Source organism: Eurytemora carolleeae, unplaced genomic scaffold, assembly GCF_000591075.1.
Source record: "Eurytemora carolleeae unplaced genomic scaffold, Eaff_2.0 scaffold137, whole genome shotgun sequence".
NCBI classification, from domain to species: Eukaryota; Metazoa; Arthropoda; class Copepoda; order Calanoida; family Temoridae; genus Eurytemora; species Eurytemora carolleeae.
Genome location: NW_019396143.1, coordinates 210,683 through 234,621, shown reverse-complemented (window position 1 = coordinate 234,621; position 23,939 = coordinate 210,683). Strand labels below are relative to the sequence as shown.

The window sequence follows — 23,939 nt, the reverse complement described above, 5'->3', positions numbered from 1 at the left end:
GGTGGAGGTTAGTTCGAGTACAAGTACTTTTCAGCACTACACCTACTCGGAGTTTGATACAACTAGGTTTAAAATCCATTAGTTTTCTTCATTTTATCATTTTTTTATAATTTTATACAAATTGAACAGATTTTTCATTTACAATATGAAATAAACTAATGTGTTTAAAGAGAATTTTTGGAAGATGAAGTTGACTCAATGCAATACCTGACAGTTAGTATTTCAACATCAAGTATATGGGTAACAGGTGCGTGTAGGTAGAATATTTCAACATCAAGTATATGGGTAACAGGTGCGTGTAGGTAGAATTACCCCCCCCCCCCCCCACACACACACAAACACACTTAAAAGTATAGTAATTTGGAGGGAAAATCAAAATTTAGTTAAACCCTTGGACCCGGGCTTGGAAGATTCCGGCATTTTGGGTTCTTTCTTGCTTAAATAAGTTTTTGGGTATCTGTAAGAGAGGGGGTGGAGGGTATAATTTGTCTAAATATATACCCTTGCATGTCCAATATTCATTTTTAAAATTTTAATTTTTATTTCAGAATTTAAGCTGATAGTTTATATTCAAGAAGATTTTCAGGTAAACTAAAAAATAGTGAAAAAATATAATTGAAATGATAATTTGTATTTTTTAAGTTTAAAATTTCCCATTTAATTAAAAAAGAAATATCAGGAAATTACTTTTCTGTTGTTGAATTGAATCAGCAAATTATTTAAAATTAAGTTTTCAGACAATAGTTGAAGAAGGATTTCCTTTAAACCTTAGTATGAGCAAAATTTATGAAGATATTGTGAGTTTTTTTATCTCAAAATTGATTATTTTCTACTGATGAAACTTGACAGAATTTAACTCAGTCTAAGAAATTATATACTTCTCATTGTTGCTTACATAATAGTAAAATTGGGTTGTAGCTCTTTTATTTGAACTAGCGTTGACAGTCCCTTTAAGGTTGATGTGAATGAGACCCGCCAGTTCCTGGTTTCTCCATCAGCCCCACAATTCTTTCAATTCCATTTCCCAGGTACTGTTATTATTATCAACAAATAACCTACAGTCAAAATTCTATAGGGGTTATTTAAGGTTGTTAATCGTTTTGAACTTTAATAAAACGAATAACGATCGTTTTTTAAAAGTAATTTTTTATAAAAACGATAAGCGACCGTTTATTATACGATTGTTTTGTAAAAAGCGATTGTTTGTGTAAAAAACGATAGTTTTTGAAAAAAAAATCGTATTTGATAAATACGAAACGACGAACTTTATAAAAACGGTCGTTTAAGAAAAAACGATCGTTTTGACAAAAAAAACTGTTATTGATAGATCAACTTTATCGAATGTTGTCTTAAACTTTTTGATATTTTCTTTAAAACTACTAAATGTTAAGTACCGATGCCCTTCAGGTCGGTTTCCTTTTCTCTTCGTTAACGATCGTTAAAGATCGTTAGCTAAGTGTCGTCTTTAAAGATCGTTAACGAAACACTAACTTTTTAAAGAGATTTTTTTAAACGATCGTTTGTTTTTCTTTTTTCGTCGTCGTTTTCATAACGAAACGATCGTTTTTCAAAAAAATGAAAACGATAATATTGCTAGGTTTTGACGTTAGTTAAACTTAAAATCTTATTTTGTCTAGATGGAATGGATATTGGTATTATCAGCATGGACTCCCCGACCCCCCTCTGTATGACAATGTCTGTGCAGAACATCTCCTGTCCTGTGTCGGACCTCGACAGGAACATAGAGTTCGAGGTAGAACGCACAATTTAATAAAAGTAGGACACTACAAACTCTTGGTAGGATTAAAAAGTAAGTCAGGGTGGGTCGTAAAATTAAGTAGGGTGCACAGTTCACTCGTGTTATGACACACATTGAAGTTAAAGTAGGACGCACATTGAAGTTAAAGTAGGACGCACATTTATGTAGATATAAGTAGGCACAAACTAGTTGAGGTAGGACGATAAGTTAGTCGAAGTTGGACGCACTTTTTGGTCGAGGTATGACGTACAATACATTTTAGTTTGAACGCACAATTAAGTCGAGGTAGGACGTATAGTTATGTCAATATATGACGTACAATATAGTCAAGGTAGGAAGCACATTTATGTCAACATATGACGCACAATATAGTCAAGGTAGGAAGCACATTTATGTCAACATATGACGCACAATATAGTCAAGGTAGGAAGCACATTTATGTCAACATATGACGCACAATATAGTCAAGGTAGGAAGCACATTTATGTCAACATATGACGCACAATATAGTCAAGATAGGGAGCACATTTATGTCAACATATGACGCACAATATAGTCAAGGCAGGACGCTCACTTCAGTCGAAGTAGGACGCAAAATTTAGTCGAGTTATGACGCACAATATAGTCGAGGTAAGAAAACCAATTATTGAAAGACGTTTTGATTGAGTGTTTGGCTGATAGATTGATTGATTGATTGATTGATTGATTAGGGAATCTGGCAAACTGTGGATATGAAAACAGGAATGACAATAAGGCGAGATCTTTTCCCCTCAGGACTCCATATTGTAAGAATTAATTAACTATTTCAAACTAAAAATTGATAAAGGCAACCGTTTTTATAAAGTTTTATTAAATCAAACTTTAAATCTTTCAAGATATTACCATTTTTATTGCTTGCCATTGATTTGATCAGGGGTTGGAGAAATGATTTTTTTAGAGTGGAATAATTATTCTAAAGGATAAACCATCAGAAAATGTTTCCAAGTTGAAGTCTTATGTTTTCAGCCTGATTTATTTTCATTGAAAATAATGATAAAATACAGCCTTTTAAGTTTTTAAAAAATATGAAGGTGTTTGTTGTGAAACCAGATGATCTAGATTGCAGGCATACAAGCCTATTAGATACAAACAGATGCATGGGACCCTGCAGGGATAAGGTAAATACTAAAATTAGATAGAGTACTATACTAGAAAATATACTTTCTGCATGTATAACATAGTCTGTTCTTAAATTTAAGATTTGGCTTAAAAACTGCAATTTTAAAGTTCTTAGTTTTCGGGGGGGGGGGGGGAAGGTTCTTAAATTTTTTCAAATGTTCTTTAAAAAATTTAACCTTGAAATTTTGTTTTCAATATTTACATCAAAAGAACAAGTTAATTTTTATTTTCTCTAACCTTTGTATCTTCTTTTTATCTGATCGTACATCTGTTTTCTGTGCTTCTCTTTTAGATCTACGCATTCTAGTTTCTTGTTGACAAGGAAAAATGCATTTGACACATATTTCTGATGCATACTATTCTTTAATCATAGAACCAGATTCAATCGAAAGAATTAACGTCTTTCCGACGAGTTCAGATACTTAATAACAGCTAACCAGGATTGTTATTAAGGAGTATATTTAAAGCTGTCGGTAGCAAAATCTAATGTTTTTGTTTTTAATATAATTTCATCTAGATTGTTGAGTTTACAATTACTCAGAAGATAACAAAAGAGGAATATTTGACTGCAACATTTGGAGCCTTTGCCATGTTTCTGGGAGCGTATATCATCGTCATTTTAGGAATTCATTTTGGAATTATACAGGGGTGTATATTTTCTTTTAAAAATCATTTCCCCCCCCCTTCTTCGTAAATATTATTTTTTCGCCAGGGACACTTTCATGGAGTGAACAAAAATGTATGGTTTTTTTTGCTGAATTAGCGAAATAAATGATGTAAAAATAAGTAATAAAAATATTTTGGGGAAAGTATCTAAAAAGGTGAAAAACTTGCCTTTCGATGTCAAATTTTTTTTTTTCTCATTAAAAGTAATCCCCCCAATTCTTAAAATTTAATTCCCCTGGAATTAAATTTTTTAAGTACCCATAATCAAAAACATGTTTTTAATGTTAATCTTTGTATTTTAACCCCTAAAATGCATTTATTCTTCTCAAAGCTATGATTTTAAAGATAGACAGATCCTTGAAGTTTGACAAATTGATAATCAATTCATGATTTAAATTTGAACCTTTCATTCAAAAGTCATAAGCTTGGTTCTTTAAATATTTCCCAAGAATAATTTCTCAGTTTCATGTCTGATCTGTGTTAGAACCCGTGTCATGCCTCAGGAAAGAAGTATTTTTGAGGTAACAAAAGACAAGAAAAAGAAAAGACTTTAAACGTTAAAAGGAAGTTTTTTAAACACCTAGTTTTAAAAAGCGTGCACAATCCAGGGGTGGCTAATGATATTTCAAGGGGGGTGGAAATATTTGAAATATTTGAATTATCCCCTCTAGCAAATAAAATCCCCCCTTTTCCTGGAACTTTTACAGAGAATTTGATCATTTTTATCAGTGTTTCGGATCCGTATCATTTTGATGCGGATCCGCATCCGTGATGATGGATCCGGATCCTGACTCTGATACGGATCCGGATCCGAGGTAACTTTTGATTCTGTGAATCGGATTTTCCCTATTAAATGTTATGCAAGGTTATAATTTATAAACTATAGTAATCCTAAAGTTAAAAATGTCGTTATTACTATTATATAAATGTAAACATTAAATTATTAAAGATAATTTTGAAAAATTTTCGTCATGTAAATAATACATTTACGAACCATTTTGATTTATTTATTCCATGGTTTTGGTTAACTTTTGGCGCTACCCGGATCCATATCAACGTTTCCTGATACGGATCCGGNCCGATTATATTTGGGGGGGAAGTGGTGTGGGTGGAAAAAGTGTTAGCAATTTAAATTTAAAATTTGTATAGAAAATATACATTTTGATAGAAAAAGCGGCGCCGCAGCCCAATTTTTTTGGAAACTATTCTATAAAATCAAAATTTAAGGACTAGAAGGTGCCTGCTCTTTTTTTGCGCTCTTAAGTTTTCCAGGGAGGGGGACGTCCTCCCAATTTTCCAGGGGGGATATCCCCCTTTCCCCCCTCCCCATATGCCGCCTCTGGCACAATTTCTTTAACCTTTAATCTAGGTTCCCTCTAGACCAGAACCTCTAGGAGCTCCTCCAGATACTATCTCACAACCTAGATCCAGGTACAGAGAAAATGGAACAAAGAAAACTGAACATTGAAATATTTGTATTCTTTCCTTTGAGTAATTGCCCAGAAATAGTGGAAGAATGACGTAGGCGGGTTGTAGAAGCAACGTTAACGTGACGTAGATGCAATGCAGACGTAGTCTACGGGACATAGACGTAATACGGAAATTGACGGTACATCAACGGGACATAGGGTTTAATTCTGTCCTTACTTATCTGTAGCACAAAAAAACTATAGAGAAACCACAAATGAAAATAATCAATTTTTCCGAGCGATAAAGATGGAAACCTCATTCATCCTTGATCAGAGAAAGGGTTAAAGGGCACTGTCGTGAATAGTACATGTCACTTTGATAATTAAGGATTTCTTAAAATACTAAATTACTGGAATGTTTTTCGCTGGGAGATCGCTTTTGTGACATTTTCAGCGAGTCAATATATCTTTTTTGTTTCTACTAATAGTGCATTAAGTTAAACCAGGGATCTTGGCGCCCCTGACACCTTCACCAGGGAACTTGGTGCCCCTGACACCTATCGCATTGAAGAAATATGTTTGACATACATATTCTTAAAAGAAATCAATGAGGTGCCATTTTTAATGACTATTGGCAAACTGTTCCATCTTTTAATAACTCTCAAGCTAAAGAAGTTTCTCCTAATATATCTAGATTTCACAGTGTTGAGTTAAGGTTCATATTGCATGTAGAAAACCTTGTTTCTCGTTGAGCTGTGTCTACAGACCTTGTAAACCATGTACCTTCTTTTACATTGTCATGTTTATGGAGAATCTTCAAGTGGTCAAGTTGACCTCTTTTAGTTGATCAAGGTATGAGGTACTATGGAGGCCTGAAGTCATCTTCAAAATTAATTTTTGAACACTCTCAAACAGCCAATAACATCTATTGAACATTAGGAACAAGAAACAGAAGTAAGACACAGAGAACACAATTTTTCCATAAACTGTATTACTATAATAATAATGAAAATGTAATTAAAATTATTCCTATTTTTATTATTTTTTACTGTAATACTGTTTAGATATGGAAGTATCAGTTCTAATTCAACGCTCAGTAGTACGGCTGCATCAGGTGTGAAAATTATAAGAATTTTATTTTTATTTGGTCGCTATTTTTAAGTTTAAACTTAGCATTAAAAGTTTGACTATAAAAATCAGGGGTATATATTTTCAAGAAATAGAAAGGACCTCGTGCTTTCAGGGGTGAAAATGAATAATAAGCATCAACTGGCAAGATTTTCTGTCAAAAAATTATTTATTTTTGGTTAAAAAATCACTCCAAATTTCTGTCATATTGTGGGAGGCCTGCACTGGCTCCTCTAAATCCACGAATACAGCCTCTAATGTACTGGGGTAGTGGAGACATTTTCCTTGGAAACGTTAGATCGGAGAGGAGCGCCGACCCCAACTTCATTCAATGACGGATTGTCTTTTAGTAATAGTAAAAGTAATTGGGAGACAAATTTAAGAATTTTTTATAACCTGATTACCTAAAGGCTGTGTCATAATTTTTTATCTACATATTTTATTCTCACAAAAAGGTTTGTCTGTAGGAAGACTTGTCCCAGTTCCATTGCCTGCTGAGAACATAGAAACTTTAGAAAATCAAAAGTAAGTTTAGTTTCTTTTTCTTTTCTTTTTTTAATTCTCCGATTTTTTTAAATATTAAATTGTTAATTAAACAAAATTCTATGTTAACCATTATATCTAGTGTTAAAAATGTTTTGTTTACGCATTTCTTCATAATTTTTATGCAGTGAGGATGAAATAAGAGTACTTCAGACTCCCGACCAAGAACAACGAGAAAATAGTCCGGACTCCCAGATTCGGAACATTTCTAGTCCGGACGATGAAGAAGATGAGAGAAATAGTCCAGATGGAGTTGATACAAGAGCCTTGTCGCCGGTAGGACAATTATATCCTTTAGATTACAGGGGAGGAAAGTTCCAATCCCTGAACAGTGCCGGGCCTGACACAAAGCGTAGCAGAGTTAGGAACTTTCTTCCTCTGAAGGGATTATTAAATATTGTCTGAATAAGTATTTTTTAATGGATATATATTGGAGTATGGATAATCCCCAAAAATCCTTTATGATTATAAATATCCATTTTTACATCCATCATTTATGGCTAATTTGATTTGATTTGATAAATGAGTAAAGACTGAAGAGCTTTCTTATATACTGGCTTGGAAACCAAGCGGTGCCAAGGTAGCTGTTGTTGTAGTTGTTGTAGCCCTTCTTATACTGAATCATCTTCTGGGCCAGTCTAGAGTCCGAGATGGATGGCCACGTCAATAGGGTTGTCCAAGGCCAAGGTTACTAAAAGTTACTCCCGCCGTTTACCCGCACTTGAACGATTTTACCGGGAAACTAGATTTTCGGTATTGAAGTCGACCCATTCAATTCAAAACCTAGCCAAGAACATTCCCGTGGGTCTCCCGAGTTCCCCCCCCCCCCCAAAAAAAATTGAGGCAAATCGGTCCAGGGTTTTTTAAGTTATGATTGGACAAACCAATGGACGGATAAACAAACGGAGATTACAACTTTATATATTTCACCCTCAACCAAGGTTTAGGTGCGTTGTGTAGTAATTTGCAGTAAACTGACCGAAGATATAGTAGCAGTTAGTGGAAAGTGATTTAGAAAGTTATATATTCAGATGATGGAAGTGCCACGAACAGTAGAATTTGAAGGATCTACTATTGACGAGAGTGATTACGATCTACTGAGAGATGCTGATCTTGACAAGGCAACTGAGGGTATTTTTCAGGGGGGGGGGGAATAATCTAATTTATGTGAAAATGTATCAGTAATAACTTAGAAGATTAAAATCTTAGAATTTCATTTAGAATAGAAGTATGTAGTTTTGACAATTTTTCTCTGAATTTAAACTAAAAACCTTATTTTCTATCTCTTAAGGGGCGCCCCACCCACTTGAGAAGCAAGGGCGGGTGGTTGGGTGGTTGCCCGGCTGACCCCTTATTGTTGCACCTCTTCTCAATTGACAAAATTATTTCTTTAAATTTAATATTTTAAAATGATATTGTTGTATATCCATCATTTGGGGAATATTTTTGATGGAAGCCTTTTTTCCACTGGCTTTTAGTTATTATCATTATTATTATTATTATGTCAGCAACCGATTATATTTTAATATTTGATAATTTGAAAATAATACAATTTGATGTAGTTTTCTCCATCTTTTTTATTATTGATAAATGTTTGTTTTAGGATGTTTTTCGAACTAAAACATTCCTGTTCGTCTCGGATCTATCGAGAAAACATCCTAAAGTGAACAGCAGGTGACAGATTTAAGTTTCTGCTAAGGACTCCACAGAATGTATTTTCAAGGCGGGTGGGGTGTAGCTTTTTTATTTTTATTTTTTTTATTTTTTATATTTATGGCTGTTGTATACTATGGTAAAAGTAAGAGTTGTAAACCGGCTTATTTCTTGGAAATCAAAGCTATTTCTTTATTAAATTAATCTTTTCGATCGCTTATCTTTTTGATTTGTTTTGCAGGCGTTCCATGATGTATCAGTGGAATCTTATAACAATCGCAATTTTCTATGGTCTTCCAGGAAAACATTTTTTTCATTGTTAATTAATTTTTGTTTTCGTTTTTTTTCCATTTTTTTAGTATTCAAACTCAGCTATTTTCAATTTCATGGTTTGAATGCGCTAAAAATTAGTTTTGTTCATGGTCCCCAGTCTCTACCTAAACCTTTTCCAAATAATTAAGAATACAAAATCAAATAAAAACACTGAAAAAATGTATTCGTTTAGTTGTTCAGTTAGTAGTTACATATCAACAGGTAAATAAATATCAGGGGCTTAACTAAAACAGTGAATGTAAGTATGTCATAAAAAGCTAATGACTTCAGAAAATTTGTGTTACGTTTATTTTGTTTGAAAAAGAATCATCCTATCAAAAAAATGCTTTATTTAATTTTTCGTCGATATTAAATGAAATGGGGTTTTTAGTGTATTGACTAATTATGTAATTCTAGTGCAATTCCAGTTTAGTGATTCTTAGGAGCAATCGTTAAAAATTACTGATAAGCAATTCTAGAGTATTCCTTTAGAGCAATTTTGAAAATTTCTCAGAAGCAGCAGAACATTTAATGATAAACTTTTGATAGAATTTCTCGGGAGAAATTATAGAAAGTTCTTGAAAAAAATTCTTGGAGAATACGGAGAATTGCTTCCAAGATTTTTCATAATTTTTTTGCTAAATTTCCAATATATTTCAAATATTCAGGTTCTCAATCAGACCGGAAACGAAGATCTTTGTTATTATAATTTCCTTTGTGCTCATCCTCTCGGTCTTCTGTCAGGTACGCGGAATACAAAAAGAAACATTTTTAAGAAAACTGAGCTGAAAACTTTAGAATGGTGGATATCGAGATTTATGCGTGATCCTCTCTTTTTCTTAATATCGAGACTACCCTAATCTTGTACTTGTATCCTGAAAAGTGTATAAAATTCAACAAATCAGAGTCGTGAATATGAAGCCGATAAATTTAATATTTTGCGCGCCATTTAAGATTATATACAGAAATGTGAGGAACTCTCTAATTTAGAAAATCCGGTTTTTGATTTTTCTCTCCTATATCCAAGAAAGAACGGTTTAAGAAGAAAATCAAAAGTTTGTCCATTGGATACTCAGATTACGGATATCTCAATCTTAAGTTTACAGCTCTGGCTACTCATTTAAACATGGCTGGTACCTGTATCTGAATTTATATTATTAAGAAGTCTGTAGACGTAATTTTAAGTGACCCTTTATGTTTAGAGTAGATTGACCGTTTCACAACGATACTTTTTTTACCTTTATCTAAGCAAGGAGGCAGAAGATATCCTTATTTTTAAAGCTTAAAATTGAATGCAGAGAACCTTTTGTTAATGGTTTAGCGTACTGTCGTTGTCAATCAAAATTATGTTTACAGTCGCTTTAAGTTAACAGAAGAAAGAAAAATAAGTTTATAATTTTCTGTTTAGATTTTAATCATGTTTACTCAAACATTGGATACGTGATGCTGGGTGGTCTTTTCATGGTGTTTGTTGCCCGCAGGTCAGATCACCTTTCTATGCCTTGCAATTAGTGTTAAGTAGATGGTTTCCCCCGATTGATTTAAGAAAGAATTAACACTCCTAAAAATTTCCGTTTTGAACTTTTTTTATCTCAAAAAATTCCTAACTTAATATGTTTTTGCTGTTGAATATAAACTTAATCTAAGTAACTATTTTTTTATAGAGTATAGAAAGCGAAGAATTTTTTAATGTCTAACTCAAAAACCGCAGCATGGCATTTTCGATTCAAAACTGTACCCTCTAAAACTGTGTCTGATCCAAGAATAAATGAGTAAAAAATAGTTAATTTTAACTGTGGTTTCTCTATAAAAGTGACTTGGGGATTTCTTTCTACAGAAACAATGGAGGAAATTAAGTAAACAAGAGTCAAACTAAAGAATGATCTATTCCCAGATCTTCCAGATATAGTTTTAAAACGTACTGTTGTGAATCATGTATGCCCTTCTTTAAATGGAGGATCAATTGAAAGTACAACAAGAGTCTCTTTGATGATTATATAACTGTTTACCAGGAGGTTTATATACAACCAGATCTGTGCAGAAAACCCTAGAATCAGACGAATGTTTGGAATCCCACAGCATTCAGGTTTAATTACTAGTTTTTCTAAATTCACCGATTGATTGATTGAATTAATGCTATTGATGGCATAACAAATTGTTCATCACTTGCAGTGTAAATAAATTAGGATAAAACCTTTTTTTCTGTTTCTAGAATTGCTTTTTTTAAGCTTAGTTTTTTTAACCTCTACTGCGGTGTAGTAGTGGTTAACATCATAAATCTGTATTAGAACGTTCTTCTTAAAATAAGAAAGATTTATTGCATTCGTTTTAAAATCTATAATGGGATTTCTGGTTTTTATAGATAAAAGATTTAAAAATATAATCAATTATAAAGGATGACAAAAATTGGCGCGAATCAAAAAGATGCTTTAAAATATCCATTTTGTGTAGAATATATCTTTTTCACAGACCATAAAGCCTATTTTTTTTTTTTTTTTTCAACATTACAAATAAATCTATGATTTTTATTTTTAAAAGTTGTTAGTTCATCGTCGAAAAATACTAACAAGCCACCAACAGTTGGCAGTTATATTAAATGTTATGTGATCAATAAATATGTTTTTTTCTTTTTCCTTTCCTTTCCTTTTTCTTTAATTTTTTTAGAAATGGAGGAAATATTTCCACAACTTCTATTTTTGGAGGTTTTTAAATATTTTCTCCTAAAACACTTAATTTTGTATTTTTTTGTGATATTTCTTAAATAAATAATTACTTACTTACTTACTTAATTAATATCTATTTTGTACATTTTTTTTGATCCAGGGTTATTTTACGCCATGGGACTTGCTTTGGTTATGGAAGGACTTATGTCAGGTGAAATCATTTTGTTAATGATGATTGCCATTTTTATGGTTCTTGATAAATATCATAAATCGATTTTTTATAGCTTTTGAAAGTTCTACAGCCATTTCTAATTTATTCTTTAAAAAATCCACTGTCAATTGTTGGAATAGCGTACGTTCATAGCAAAAAAGTACTTAAAGGGACTGTAAAGGAAAAATAAAATGTGGTATAGGCTTAAAGCTAATCATTTTATTTCTTGATCGCGACCAATAAAAGTTATATCTGATGTTCCTGTCTCGAGAAATTGATATAAAACTGTGTCAAAATACGAAAATTCATATATATATATATAATTTTGTAAAAACATCATGTTTGGTTTTGTCTAGGATGTTATCATATCTGTCCAAACCATTCCAACTTCCAGTTTGATACAGCGTTTATGTACACCATTGCTATACTCTGTATGCTCAAGATATATCAGTTCAGGTATAGTACCGTACAGCAACAGTTTATGTACACCATTGCTATTCTCTGTATGCTCAAGATATATCAGTTCAGGGACAGTACTGTACACAAAACAGTTTATGTACACCATTGCTATTCTCTGTATGCTCAAGATATATCAGTTCAGATACAGTACAGTACTTAATACAGTTTATGTACACCATTGCTATTCTCTGTATGCTCAAGATATATCAGTTCAGGTACAGTACAGTATATAATACAGTTTATGTACACCATTGCTATTCTCTGTATGCTTAAGATATATCAGTTCATGTTCAGTACAGTACACAATACAGGGTATATACACAATTGCTTTTCTCTGTATGTCTAGATATGATTCAGGTACAGTACTGTACACAATACAGTTTATTCTGTTGACTTAAAGGGACTCAATGCGTAATTTTTATCGATCTTTTTCAATAGTTACATGCCTGAATTCGAATGGTATCCTTTAAACTTTCATATGATAGAAAATGAGGAATATATTTTCGTTATTCTTATTTTCCTTCTTAAAAGATATAAATTCTCTTTAACTTCCTTTATCTTTAATTTGTCGTTCCACAACAGTGCCGCAATTGTGAGATGGGAAAATAGAGGTAAATCGGACACCAAACTCTTTAAATAAAGAGTTATTTGAAAAATTTTATCGACAGACCCTTTAAGTCGCAGAATAGATCCTGCCTTAATGCAGAATAGATCCTGCCTTGATGCAGAATAGATCCTGCCTTGATGCAGAATAGATCCTGCCTTGATGCAGAGTAGAATCTGCCTTGATGCAGAATTGATCCTGCCTTGATGCAGAATAAATCTTGCCTTGATGCAGAATAGATTCTGCCTTGATGCAGAATAGATCCTGTCTTGATGCAGAATAGATCCTGCCTTGATGCAGAATAGATCCTGCCTTGATGCAGAATAGATTGTCTATCTAGATTTAACCCTCCTGCCAGTTGCCCCGCCTCACAGGAGTCTTTCGTCTTTTTTATCATGCACAATTTACTTATTGATTGATTGCTATTGTCAGGCATCCTGATATTAATGCAAATGCTTACACTGCCTTCGGAGTTCTAGCATTTGTAATCCTGATTGGTGTTATCGGTGTGCTTAACTCATCTATACTTTTCTGGATTTTCTTCACAGGTTATATTTAAAAACTTGTTAAGATCCGTCTCAACAATTGTAAAAATAATATTTGTTTTTAACGATGCAGAGCATGTAGTTTTAGATAAATTTTTCCGTTCCCGTTTTTGGCATTTCAAGAAAAATCTAAATTAATATTTTTTTCTAGGCAAACTTTTGTTCAAATTTGAGCCATTTTTATTTCTATTAAGATTTCGTCCAATGAAACAGGGTTTGGCGAATCTAGCCGCCGAAACGTATCCATTATCATTGATCATTTCTTGGCCGAGTTCCGCGGCTTTCACATCAAAAAAAATTTATTTACGAGAAGCAAGAAAATTTCAAGATAACAAATTTATTTCAATTTAAAAACAGTATTATTAAAATCAACATTTGTTTAATAAAAAGTTTTTTTTGGTGAAAAATGAAACGGCTAAGATGTCGACGAATCATAGTGTGGTAAATCATATGTATTTAATGTAGGAATCCATGTGATCACGTGTTTGATATTATCTATCCAGAGCTGAAAACTTTAGAATGGTGGATATCGGGATTAAGGCTTAATCCACTCTTTTTCTTAATCTGCAGATTAAATATTGCTTGTTGTCCACCCAGGATTAAGGATATCCCATTCAAAAGTTCCCATCTCAGATCTACTATATGTATTTAATGTAGGAGTCCATGTGATCACGTGTTTGATATTATCTATCCAGATCTACTATATGGGTAGATGGAAGGTGGATGCTGGACTATTTAAGAGGTTGGATGATTTTATAATTTTTTCTTTGTAAAGGTTTCACTATTTTTACTTATTTAAAGTACATATATGTTTTTTATACTGTACATAAAACATAATCATCATTTACGTTGCAGTACAGTACATATATTTGGGATGGATAGTAAATGCTCAACAAGGAAATAGTACATAGGTTGATGTTGTACAACTATATTTTCTCCTGTGTACAGTACACTGTACATATATCTAGAATTTAGCTGATGTTGTACAACGATATTTCACCCCTGTGTCTGTGAACACTGTACATATATTTAGAATATGGCTGATGTTGTACAACGATATTTCCTCCCTGTGTACAGTGTACATATATCTAGGATATGGCTGATGTTGTACAACGATATTTCCTCCCTGTGTATGGGTGCCTGGTATGCTTTGAAACCAACCTACCCTGACAGGAACAGATACATACAGTACAACAACTTTCTTTATATTAAGGGGTATTAATTTGTTTGGGAATTTATCTCCAGGGTCCCCCCCATTCAAAAGATTTGTGCGTATGCAAAAAACATTTTTTTTGACGAAATTTAATTTTGTTAAAAGAGTATTAATTTTTTGTTAATTATTCACCTTTCACTCAAAGTTGTTTTAGCATAACTTTTTTTCGTCAAATATGCAAAGTTTTGTATAAGCAGGGGCGGATACAAGGGGGCGGGGGGACATTCGCCCCCCCCCTGGGGGTTTATAATTTCATTGGAGGGATTCAGATATCCTGCCAGGGGGTTTGTAATTCGACTGAAGGGATTCAGATATTCTTCCAGGGGTTGTGTGATTCCACTAGAAGGTTCGCTTTAAATCACTTCTATAATTTAAAGTGACCTACCATGCAAAAATGGCAATGTCCAATTTACAATGATATATACCCTTAAAACCTTAATCTCATTAAAAATGTGGAAGATAACATCTGGAAAAGTCTAATAATTTCGTCATTGCTTCCTATGAGCAAGAATTGCGCAAGTCACTTTTGCTGAAACCAAAATAAAAATAAACAGTTTAAAGTAAGTAAAACATGGATATCTTCACTCGATCAGACAACGCTTTTAAGGGCCTCGTTGAAAATTGGGCATTGCCATTTTTTAAGTGACTGTCACTTTAAGTTACGCATACATTCCCTTTAATCATTAATTTAATCTTAACCTTTCCTAATTTATTAATGATTTATATTTTTACTAGATTCTTGTGATGGCCCAGAATGACAAGGATTTTGCCAGCTTCCTGTTGGGGGTTTTTATTATTAACCTTCTCCTCTATACTTCATTCTATATTCTCATGAAACTCAGGTATCTTTTTTATTATTAACCTTCTCCTCTATACTTCATTCTATATTCTCATGAAACTCAGACATCTTTTTTATTTTTCTGTAGAAAAGGGACGCGTGTGGCGGCTATGAAAGTCGTCTTTCCTTAGAGAACTTCTCGCGGCAAGGAGAAAGAATAGGGGAGTTTCCAGAAACCATGATATATATATTTTTCTAACTTTGTAACTTTATATTTAAAATATAGTTAGTCGTTATCAAATCCTCGTCTTATTGCTATCCGCCAAACGCGCTTATTTTATCTTGAACAATTCTTGTAAAAGCATTTTTTTCCTTCTTTACATTTTTTAGCATTTTTTTTCTCGCTGAATTGGAATTGGAATAACTGATATAAACTTTCAGTGAAGAATAAATGATTTTTGGTTTAAAAGTATCTAGATATTTACTTTTAAAATTCGGTGATTGGTGATAGACCAAACCTCTGTAGAGTAAGAAAAGTAGATGTTCCACATTTTATTAAAATATATTTCGGTCTGGGTTGACACCCGTCAGTTCTAACTATAAAATAACCACCAAAATCAATAACAAAAATGTAAAAATAAATGAGGTAGAGATTATTTATTTCTTGTTCCCCTGCAGAGNCAGTACAGTACAGCACAGTACAGACCAGGACAGTACAGACCAGTACAGTACAGACCAGTACAGGACAGACCAATACAGTACAGGACAGACCAATACAGTACAGTACAGACCAGTACAGTACAGTACAGTACAGTATAATAAAGCACAGGTGTATTGTCCTATTCAAGCCTGCACTCAGCTGTCTAGTACTACAAACTTACTATACTTTGCTGGCCAGTGAACATGAGACACAGCAATTGTGCTGTGTAACAGACCCACTTTACATAATAATTGAGTTAACTAGTTACTAACGAAACTATAAATACACTTCATATTTCACAGTATTCTGTTTCTCATTGTAGTCAATTGTATTTTCTTTAATACCTGTAGGAGAGGTTCTGGGACAATAGCTTCTGGATTTGATTTGATTGGATATTGGTCGTCTTATTCTTAATTCTTATAAATTATTTTTATCCTTTCTCGAATTATCATTGTCATTTAAACCTCCTGAAGAAATTGGAAACATATTATTTTAAACATTATTTACAGACATGGAGAGAGAATATGCAGACAGCCACTTACTTACATACTTCTTGCCACACTCAGGTGATTAGAGGTTAACAGAGGTCATTCTAGAGTGTGACAGATCGTTAGAGGTCATGAGAAGGTATACAGGTTAGAATTTTAGGTCATAAGAAGGGAAATGGGTTATAAGTAGAGGTCATTATAGGATATAACAGGTTATAAGTAGAGGTTAATATAGGATATAACATGATATAAGTAGAGGTTAATATAAGATATAACATGATATAAGTAGAGGTTATTAGAGAATATAACAGGTTAGAAGTAGAGTTCATTATCGAATATAACATAAAGTAAAGTTTGTTAGAGAATATAACAGGTTATAAGTAGAGGTGATAGGACATTTATACTAAATATTAGCTTTATTTACATTATTTCAAATGTTTGACCCTGCCAGAAGATAAATGCATTATGTAAAATACGAGCCCAAAACGATGCAAAAGCGAACGTGTTGGAACAAATGTTTTTCCATTTTTACAAATTTTTGAGTGGAAGCAGGACATCCTTTGAAAGTCTGATTTGATTTGATTTGATGTGATATATATATTGGAAAGTCTAATAAAAGAAAACTTTAACATAATACAGTAATAAGATAATTTAGCAGGTTAGATAAGATAAAGTTTATTATTAAAATACATGTATCTGTATACAGAACGAGTTTACAATTACAAATTGATGATTATATTAACAGTACAAATATAAAGCAACTAGGTCTTAGCTGTTTTGATTATTTTTACCACCTAATTTTAATAATAATAACAAAACATTTCAATTAAATAGATTTAAGGAGAACTATTAGAGGTAGAAGTAGGGGTCATTAAAAGTAAACCTTAGAGACCCTTCTTAATATATTCACCCCTCAAAATCTTCACATTTTGTTCTGCTAAGTTGGGTTCCTGCAATGTATTTCTTCTTGAATAAATCTACGACATGGAATCTATCCGCAGCGCAGTCGAGACATTACAACCAGGTAGATTATTCATCAGATTAAAACAAATTTTGGGTATAAAATTAAACTTTTACTGGCAAATTACTTTAAAATGAAGATTTTTAAGAAAAAAATTCCGAGTCAAAACTACTTGCATAATAACTTGAAATGCAGTGACATGTATCTAATGCTTTTTATCTTTATAATTATTGTTTTAGCTTAATCAATATCGTTCATTATCATTATTCTTATTATTTCAAACTTTAATGAGTGTATTACTAGAGCTGCAGATTATTTCATTTCTATGATAACCATGACATCTGGCATTTTCTATCCGCAGCCTCATTATTTTTGTCCTTTATGGTGAGTAAACATTTTTAATGGGTTGTATCTGANGTAAACTATTCCTCGTATTCTTATAAAAGTTGTATTTATTTGTAAAATATGATTTTGTGTTCAAGAAATTGATTTTTGAAAATCATTTACTGATCACGGCACGGCCCCATAAGAAATCCATCATAACCTGTGAACACCTTTACCCTTACTGCCTTAATCAACATTTCGGAAATCACCCCTTGGGAAAACGACAATGTACCTTTGGGAAGAAGCCTCTTGGGCCGGGAATTGCCACCGGGGATTGTACAGGGTTACCCTCAAAGGCTAAAACTTTTGAGAAGACTGCATACAGAATTCACAAGGTCTGTATTCTTATATTCATTATTCCTGGTAAACGTAAACTTTTCTTCTTTGCTAGACCATTTAAATATGCCATTTAAATACTATATTTAAGACAGAAGACTTAATCAACATTGGAATCGTCCTATTTTTTTGAGTTTCTGGTCGTCTTCATAGTATCATCTTTAGCGGGCAACCCTGTACCTTTGCAGCAGGATTATTAATATTTTTATTTTCAAATGTAAAGGGTGTCCCATTAAACATAGAAACTGAGAAACTGATCGCCTTTTTAAAGAATTTATTTTGCATTGTTTTACTAAATTTAAAAAGTCTTGCAACTTTTTGATGTGTTTATGACATTTTAGTAAAAACAAGTATGTAATAAAAAAAATATATTTTAAGGTTTTGTTGACAATTGATGATGATCTGAATGAGAAACCTCGGGACAAGATTCCAGTCTTCTAAATATTTTTTTATATTGTTTAATTTTATGTACAGTGGGACCCATAAAAGTGTGGATTAGATAGATGATTGTTCTTGATTTTATTAGTTAACATGAAACAATACAAAGGCCCATTATATCTCAGGAGTTGATTTTCAAGCTATTTTTTGTAACAAGTAAAAAATAAGATTGCTAAAATATCGCTTTACCATAGTCTTATTGGGTACCACTGGCGATTTGTTGTCTGTTGAAAAAGTTGCGAAAATTGAAAAAATGTAATGGGGGGGGGGTCTCCGGGATTCACCATGCTGATTAAATATTTAGTCAATTATTCAGCTGAAAAAAGATCTGGGGTTTAAAAACATAACGTGTTCATAGTTGTTTGATTAGATAAATAAGCTGTTCTATAAACATTGATTGATTAGATAAATAAGCTGTTCTATAAACATTGATTTTAACAGTTAATGTGTTTGTAAAAATCTCGATGCTGTGTTAAATACTTACCATTTACAACTGGATTGCCAAAAAGATGAATTTTTACATAAAGACATGTCTGAAATATAAATTATCTTGAACTTAGTATGTACATCGGAGATATTGAAGCAAAAATCGTAATGTTAAGGAGAGGGAAAAGAACAAAAATATGGATACATTTTCTGGGATTGGAGATAAGATATCAACAATTTCAATTTTTACCATTTGCCTGCACAATTAAACAATTTTTACTATTTGCCTGCACAATTATCCAATTTTTACCATTTGCCTGCACAATTAAACAATTTTTACTATTTGCCTGCACAATTAAACAATTTTTTCCATTTGCCTGCACAATTATACAATTTTTACTATTTGCCTGCACAATTAAACAATTTTTACCATTTGCCTGCACAATTAAACAATTTTTTACTATTTGGCATTTAAAGCGTATATAACAATGGCATATTATCCGCCATATTATTGACATACTTCACATAGATTTAGTTTGCTATAGATTAACTTGACTTTTTTGTGTCCCTTGACATGTGCATTTATGATTTTAAGTAAAAGTTTAAGTTTTTAGGAAGAATTTGCAACATTCTCATAAACTTTTGGATCACTATTCCACACTTTAAGTTTTAGATCATTATCTACATAGAAATTTTAAATCGACTGATAAATTATTTTAAATGATTGAAAATTATAAAAAAAAACATAAATAAGTTCATTGTAATTTGTGCATAAGGTTTGCTGTGCAGAAACTGGGTCCGGATCTGATCTGTTCGATCCGCAACATTTTAGTTTCTCGAATCCGAACAAACAAACATCTCCATCTAAATCCAAAGCAAAGTATAAACCAGCATTTTGCTCCCAAATCAAAATTAAATAATACACTTATATGGTTGAACAAGTTTTAGCATAAGAGAAGAACATATTTTAATTTTTTCAAAATTTTAGTAAATCTTCAAGAAATGAATCGGGGTTTAGATCCAAATCAATATGAAATGGGTCCTCAGCACTGGATAATGGATATTAGAAAATATGTCCATTTTACATTATGCTTCTTCTTAACTTACCTCATTGCACTTGGTACTTAATATTCATAAACATTAATGCAGTTTGAACAATAATTCTGTAAAGCTTAAAGGTTGTGTTCGCGAACAATAAAATAGGTAGGCCTATGGTGAAAAATAATCGTTTTTAATCACTGCTTATCTTACTTATATCTGTTGCGTCTATAAGGAGAAAATTGTTAAAAACGACTTTTACTGAAGAACGTAGCGTCCATACAAATTCACAAAGTTGCAATATACGATTCGTATCGTAAAACTTTCAATTTAATTTCAAACAAATTATTCAGATATTACAACCTATAGTCATCGATTAGTTTTCGACGCATTCGTATATATTTAATAGTAAATAATATTTGTTATTTTTTATGTACACGGCAATTATAACGCCGTTTTTTCCGCTGTGTGTCTGCCACGTGCATTCATTCAAAGCATCAAGGGCAGAGACGTCTGGCCGCCAACTATTTCGGCGTTTTCAGTGGATTGTAGATACAGAACAAATAAAAAATATTTTAAAATAATAAATATATATACAAATGCGTCGAAAAATAATCGATGACTATAGGTTGTAATATCTGAATGATTTGTTTGAAATTAAATGGATTTTTGTACACGATACGAGTCGTATATTGCAGTTTTCTTAACCTGTATGGACGCTAGGTTCTTCAGTATGAGTCGTTTATCAATTTTCTCCTTACAGACGCAAAATATAGAAGTAAGATTAGTAGCGATCAAAAACCATTATTTGTCCACGTAAGCCCATATCCCCTTTAATTTTTCGCGAACACTCTCTATAAGTTTTTAAATCACTTTATCACATTTTAAGATTAGTATTTATTAATAACAAGAACAAAGAAGTGCTAACAAAATTTACAAATATTAAAATATAACCAATAAAAACAAGTTTCATCAAGTAGAAAATTGACTTTGTTTTGCCATGTTCAAAGTCTGCTCAAACTTCAAGAGAGAAACGGTTTTAATACAGAGGTAGGCCATTATATCAATACAGCGAAGACGACTTTGTTGATAATTTTTATTGTTAACAAGCTTTTTTCAAAATACAAGTTTACAAGTAATCAAAGAGAAGCTTTTTTAATTGACAGCTTCTCTCGACTTCTTTGTTTATGTGAATCCATGCTGTTGAACAGCTTCATAAATCATAATTGAAATATCAAGTAGCCTTCTATTGATAAAATCGACTACCACTAAAACCCAAGACTTCTGTACTATTTTGATGTGGATCCCAAAAAAAGCCAGACGCCAAATTTAAAGAATTTAAGTCGCGGCTTAAATCCGCCAAAACACAGTTTAAATTGAGGGCCGGCTTAAATCTTGAAACATTTGATAAAAATTTAAGTGAAACCAACCATAATTACGCCGCGGCTGAAATTTAAACCGCGACTCAAATTCTTTAAATTCGGCCTCAGGGAAAGTAGTTGAAACCAGTGGTTAGATCAACTATCTTAGAATAAAAGCTGTTTGTTTTAAATGAAAATTATTGTTGATGTGGTAGTTTCTGAAGAAAACCATTAATCAGATATTTAAAAAAAAAAATAAGAATAATTAAATGTTGTGAACTATCTTATAGTGTATTGGTTAGTTGGTTATTATGTCATATATGTATTACATAAAATAATTCTTTATACAAATATAGCACTGAGACAGAAAGATTTAAGGGATTAGTAGTTCATTAAAAACATTGTAAAATCTGTTTAAATTTTTAAGAGCATTGTTTTGACTTGGGTTATTTGATTTTTAGCCAGGACCTCCACATTCCACATTGCAGAAATAGATACTAAGGAATTGAGTCCTAGCCGCAAGCTAAAATGTACTTATCTCTTTATCTTTGCAACCTGATATTTTCAGCTTGGATTATTTGATCTAACATAAATCATAGTTAAAAATATCTAAGGTCTACGCCGTAAGTTGAAAAGATGTAGGGATTAGAAAATCCGATTTTGTGTCACAAAGACTCAATTCCTTTGTTCCAAAAAATAAGGTTCATAACTTTAACAAAAAAAAAGTCAGCAATGATTACAAAAAAACATAGTTCTCAGTAATCTAAAGGTTAAAAATTGGAAGCGCGATCATTACCGCTCTCCGATGTTACAAGAACAAAAAAGAACTTATTAAAAAATTAAAGCTTAGGTGATTATCTAAAATTTTTGTAACTTTTTCATGCTCGAAATAAAAAGCATCAAAATCAAATCAACTTAAAAACTAAAAACCAAGTTATCTGAACTTTTTTAAATTTTTTAACAGTAATCTTTTGCCAAAAAACTTAAATCCTAACAATCAAAAGAGAAACTGTGACATTTCTTCGCCCTTTCTTAAATTAACAAAGATATTATAAAATAATAAAACTAAACTAACACAACAAAAGTGTACATTGTCAAAAAGAGTTAAAATCAAGCATAACATTAAGTGTATAGAAGGTACCAAGGTTTATTTGCAGCGGAAAGTTTGGCATCTTTAAATGATTACGTTTCGTGGCAAACTGATATGGAAATATTAACGTGTTAATCAAGCACTGATGCATCTCTTGGAAGAAAAATTAGGTAAAAAGTTAACAACTGTAAGATCATTTTGTCAAGTTTAAATGTGTCATTTATAATAATACTTAAGATTTTAGTATTGTACAATTATTTGTTTAAATTTGTGCGCAAAGGCTTTTTTTGTCATAAATGTGAGAGGTGTAAAAAAAGCACGTATTGGCCAAGAGAATAAATGTTAACGTCTAAAAACTAATAATTAGGCTTAAAGAATACTATGGAATTAGGTACATTGCTATACTAGAATCAAATAGGCATTTATACAAATACACATTGAAAGATTTTTTTGGCTTAATATATAAAAATAGTATTGATAATTAATAACACACTGGAAAATAGTTGTTCCTTTAGAATAGACTGGATTTTTGACTAAATCTAACACGAAAAAACGATTACATATAACAACTTATCAAAATTCCAAATTACTGTTAAGTCTACAAAAACATATATACTGTACAAATTTGCGGAGAACGTTTAATTTTAGTTTATGGAAAAGAAGACAGTCACTTTCAAAGTTTTGATCTCGTGGATGCCTTGATTTTATTCCGCGCATTTGCCGCTGTGAGCGGTAGTCTCGGTTACTTATCGACGCTTTCTCCGTTCTTCTGATTTGAGAACTAGTGGCTGGATATGGAGAGTGGAACTTAGAGCAGGATTAGGGGGCCCGGGGAGAAGTAGAGCTGATCTTGCGCGCAAAACGCGCACAGTCTGCGTTATTTGTTCTGCACGTCCGGAAACATGAATATCCTAGCAAATGAAACTTAAATAAATTTGGCTTTTCGTTTAGGTTCTCTATTTATATATATAAAAAACGTCAAAATAACTAAATGATCGGGCCCAAAATGTTTTGCAGTAGCTATAGAAAAAGGTTGTGGCAACAAAAAGCAATATTACCATAGAGTTGGGCGCGAGGTGCCATATAAGTAAACCTAGTATTATTTAACATTGAGAACCTTACCTTTGAACTAATTAAATTTGGTTCTTCACTTGCAGATCTACTTCGCTTACTCGACTTCAACTAAATATACTTTTCAATAAGCTTTTGTTTATGATGGGAAAAGAAAAAGACAGTTTTTTTAAAATATTATTTGAGAAGCTGTTGGGGAAAATATTTTAATGAATGCTTGAAAAAAAATCTGGCACTTAAGAACCAAGCTTTTCATTGAAACTAAAAATTTTCTGTAAAAGTCCATCCAATCAATTTAACTTATTAAACCAAGCTAAGAACATTCTCCCATGGTTCTACCGAATTCCTCAAGGTAAATCGATGAATGGGTTCATGAGCTATAATTGAACATACAAACAGACAAACAGAATACACTTGCAGAATATAGATAATAGAGATCTTAAGAGAAGGTAATTAATGATTGAATGGTTTACCTCAATTCTGGATATTTTACTGGAGTTGGCTCGGCTGCTTGGAACAGTTCGCCCGTGTCGTGTCCTAATAAA

The 23,939-nt window shown here is 32.3% G+C and overlaps 1 protein-coding gene across 1 annotated transcript; it reads left to right on the top strand.

Annotated features, from left to right (window-relative positions):
* Positions 1–32: 32 nt before the first annotated feature.
* LOC111696251 (SID1 transmembrane family member 1) lies at positions 33–18,967 on the top strand. Its single transcript, XM_023465804.1, has 31 exons — positions 33–66; positions 171–247; positions 549–586; positions 956–1,028; positions 1,638–1,753; positions 2,470–2,544; positions 2,830–2,916; positions 3,435–3,540; positions 4,046–4,104; positions 4,953–5,014; positions 6,057–6,106; positions 6,576–6,645; positions 6,792–6,939; positions 7,695–7,784; positions 8,267–8,337; positions 8,558–8,616; positions 8,822–8,850; positions 9,297–9,372; positions 10,037–10,109; positions 10,641–10,714; positions 11,452–11,502; positions 11,859–11,958; positions 12,998–13,113; positions 13,768–13,852; positions 14,203–14,325; positions 14,647–14,653; positions 15,059–15,165; positions 16,311–16,367; positions 17,232–17,313; positions 17,554–17,634; positions 18,349–18,967. The coding sequence occupies exons 2-31, from the start codon at positions 199–201 to the stop codon at positions 18,409–18,411; spliced, it is 2,277 nt and encodes a 758-aa protein (XP_023321572.1). The 5' UTR covers positions 33–66; positions 171–198; the 3' UTR covers positions 18,412–18,967.
* Positions 18,968–23,939: the final 4,972 nt, after the last annotated feature.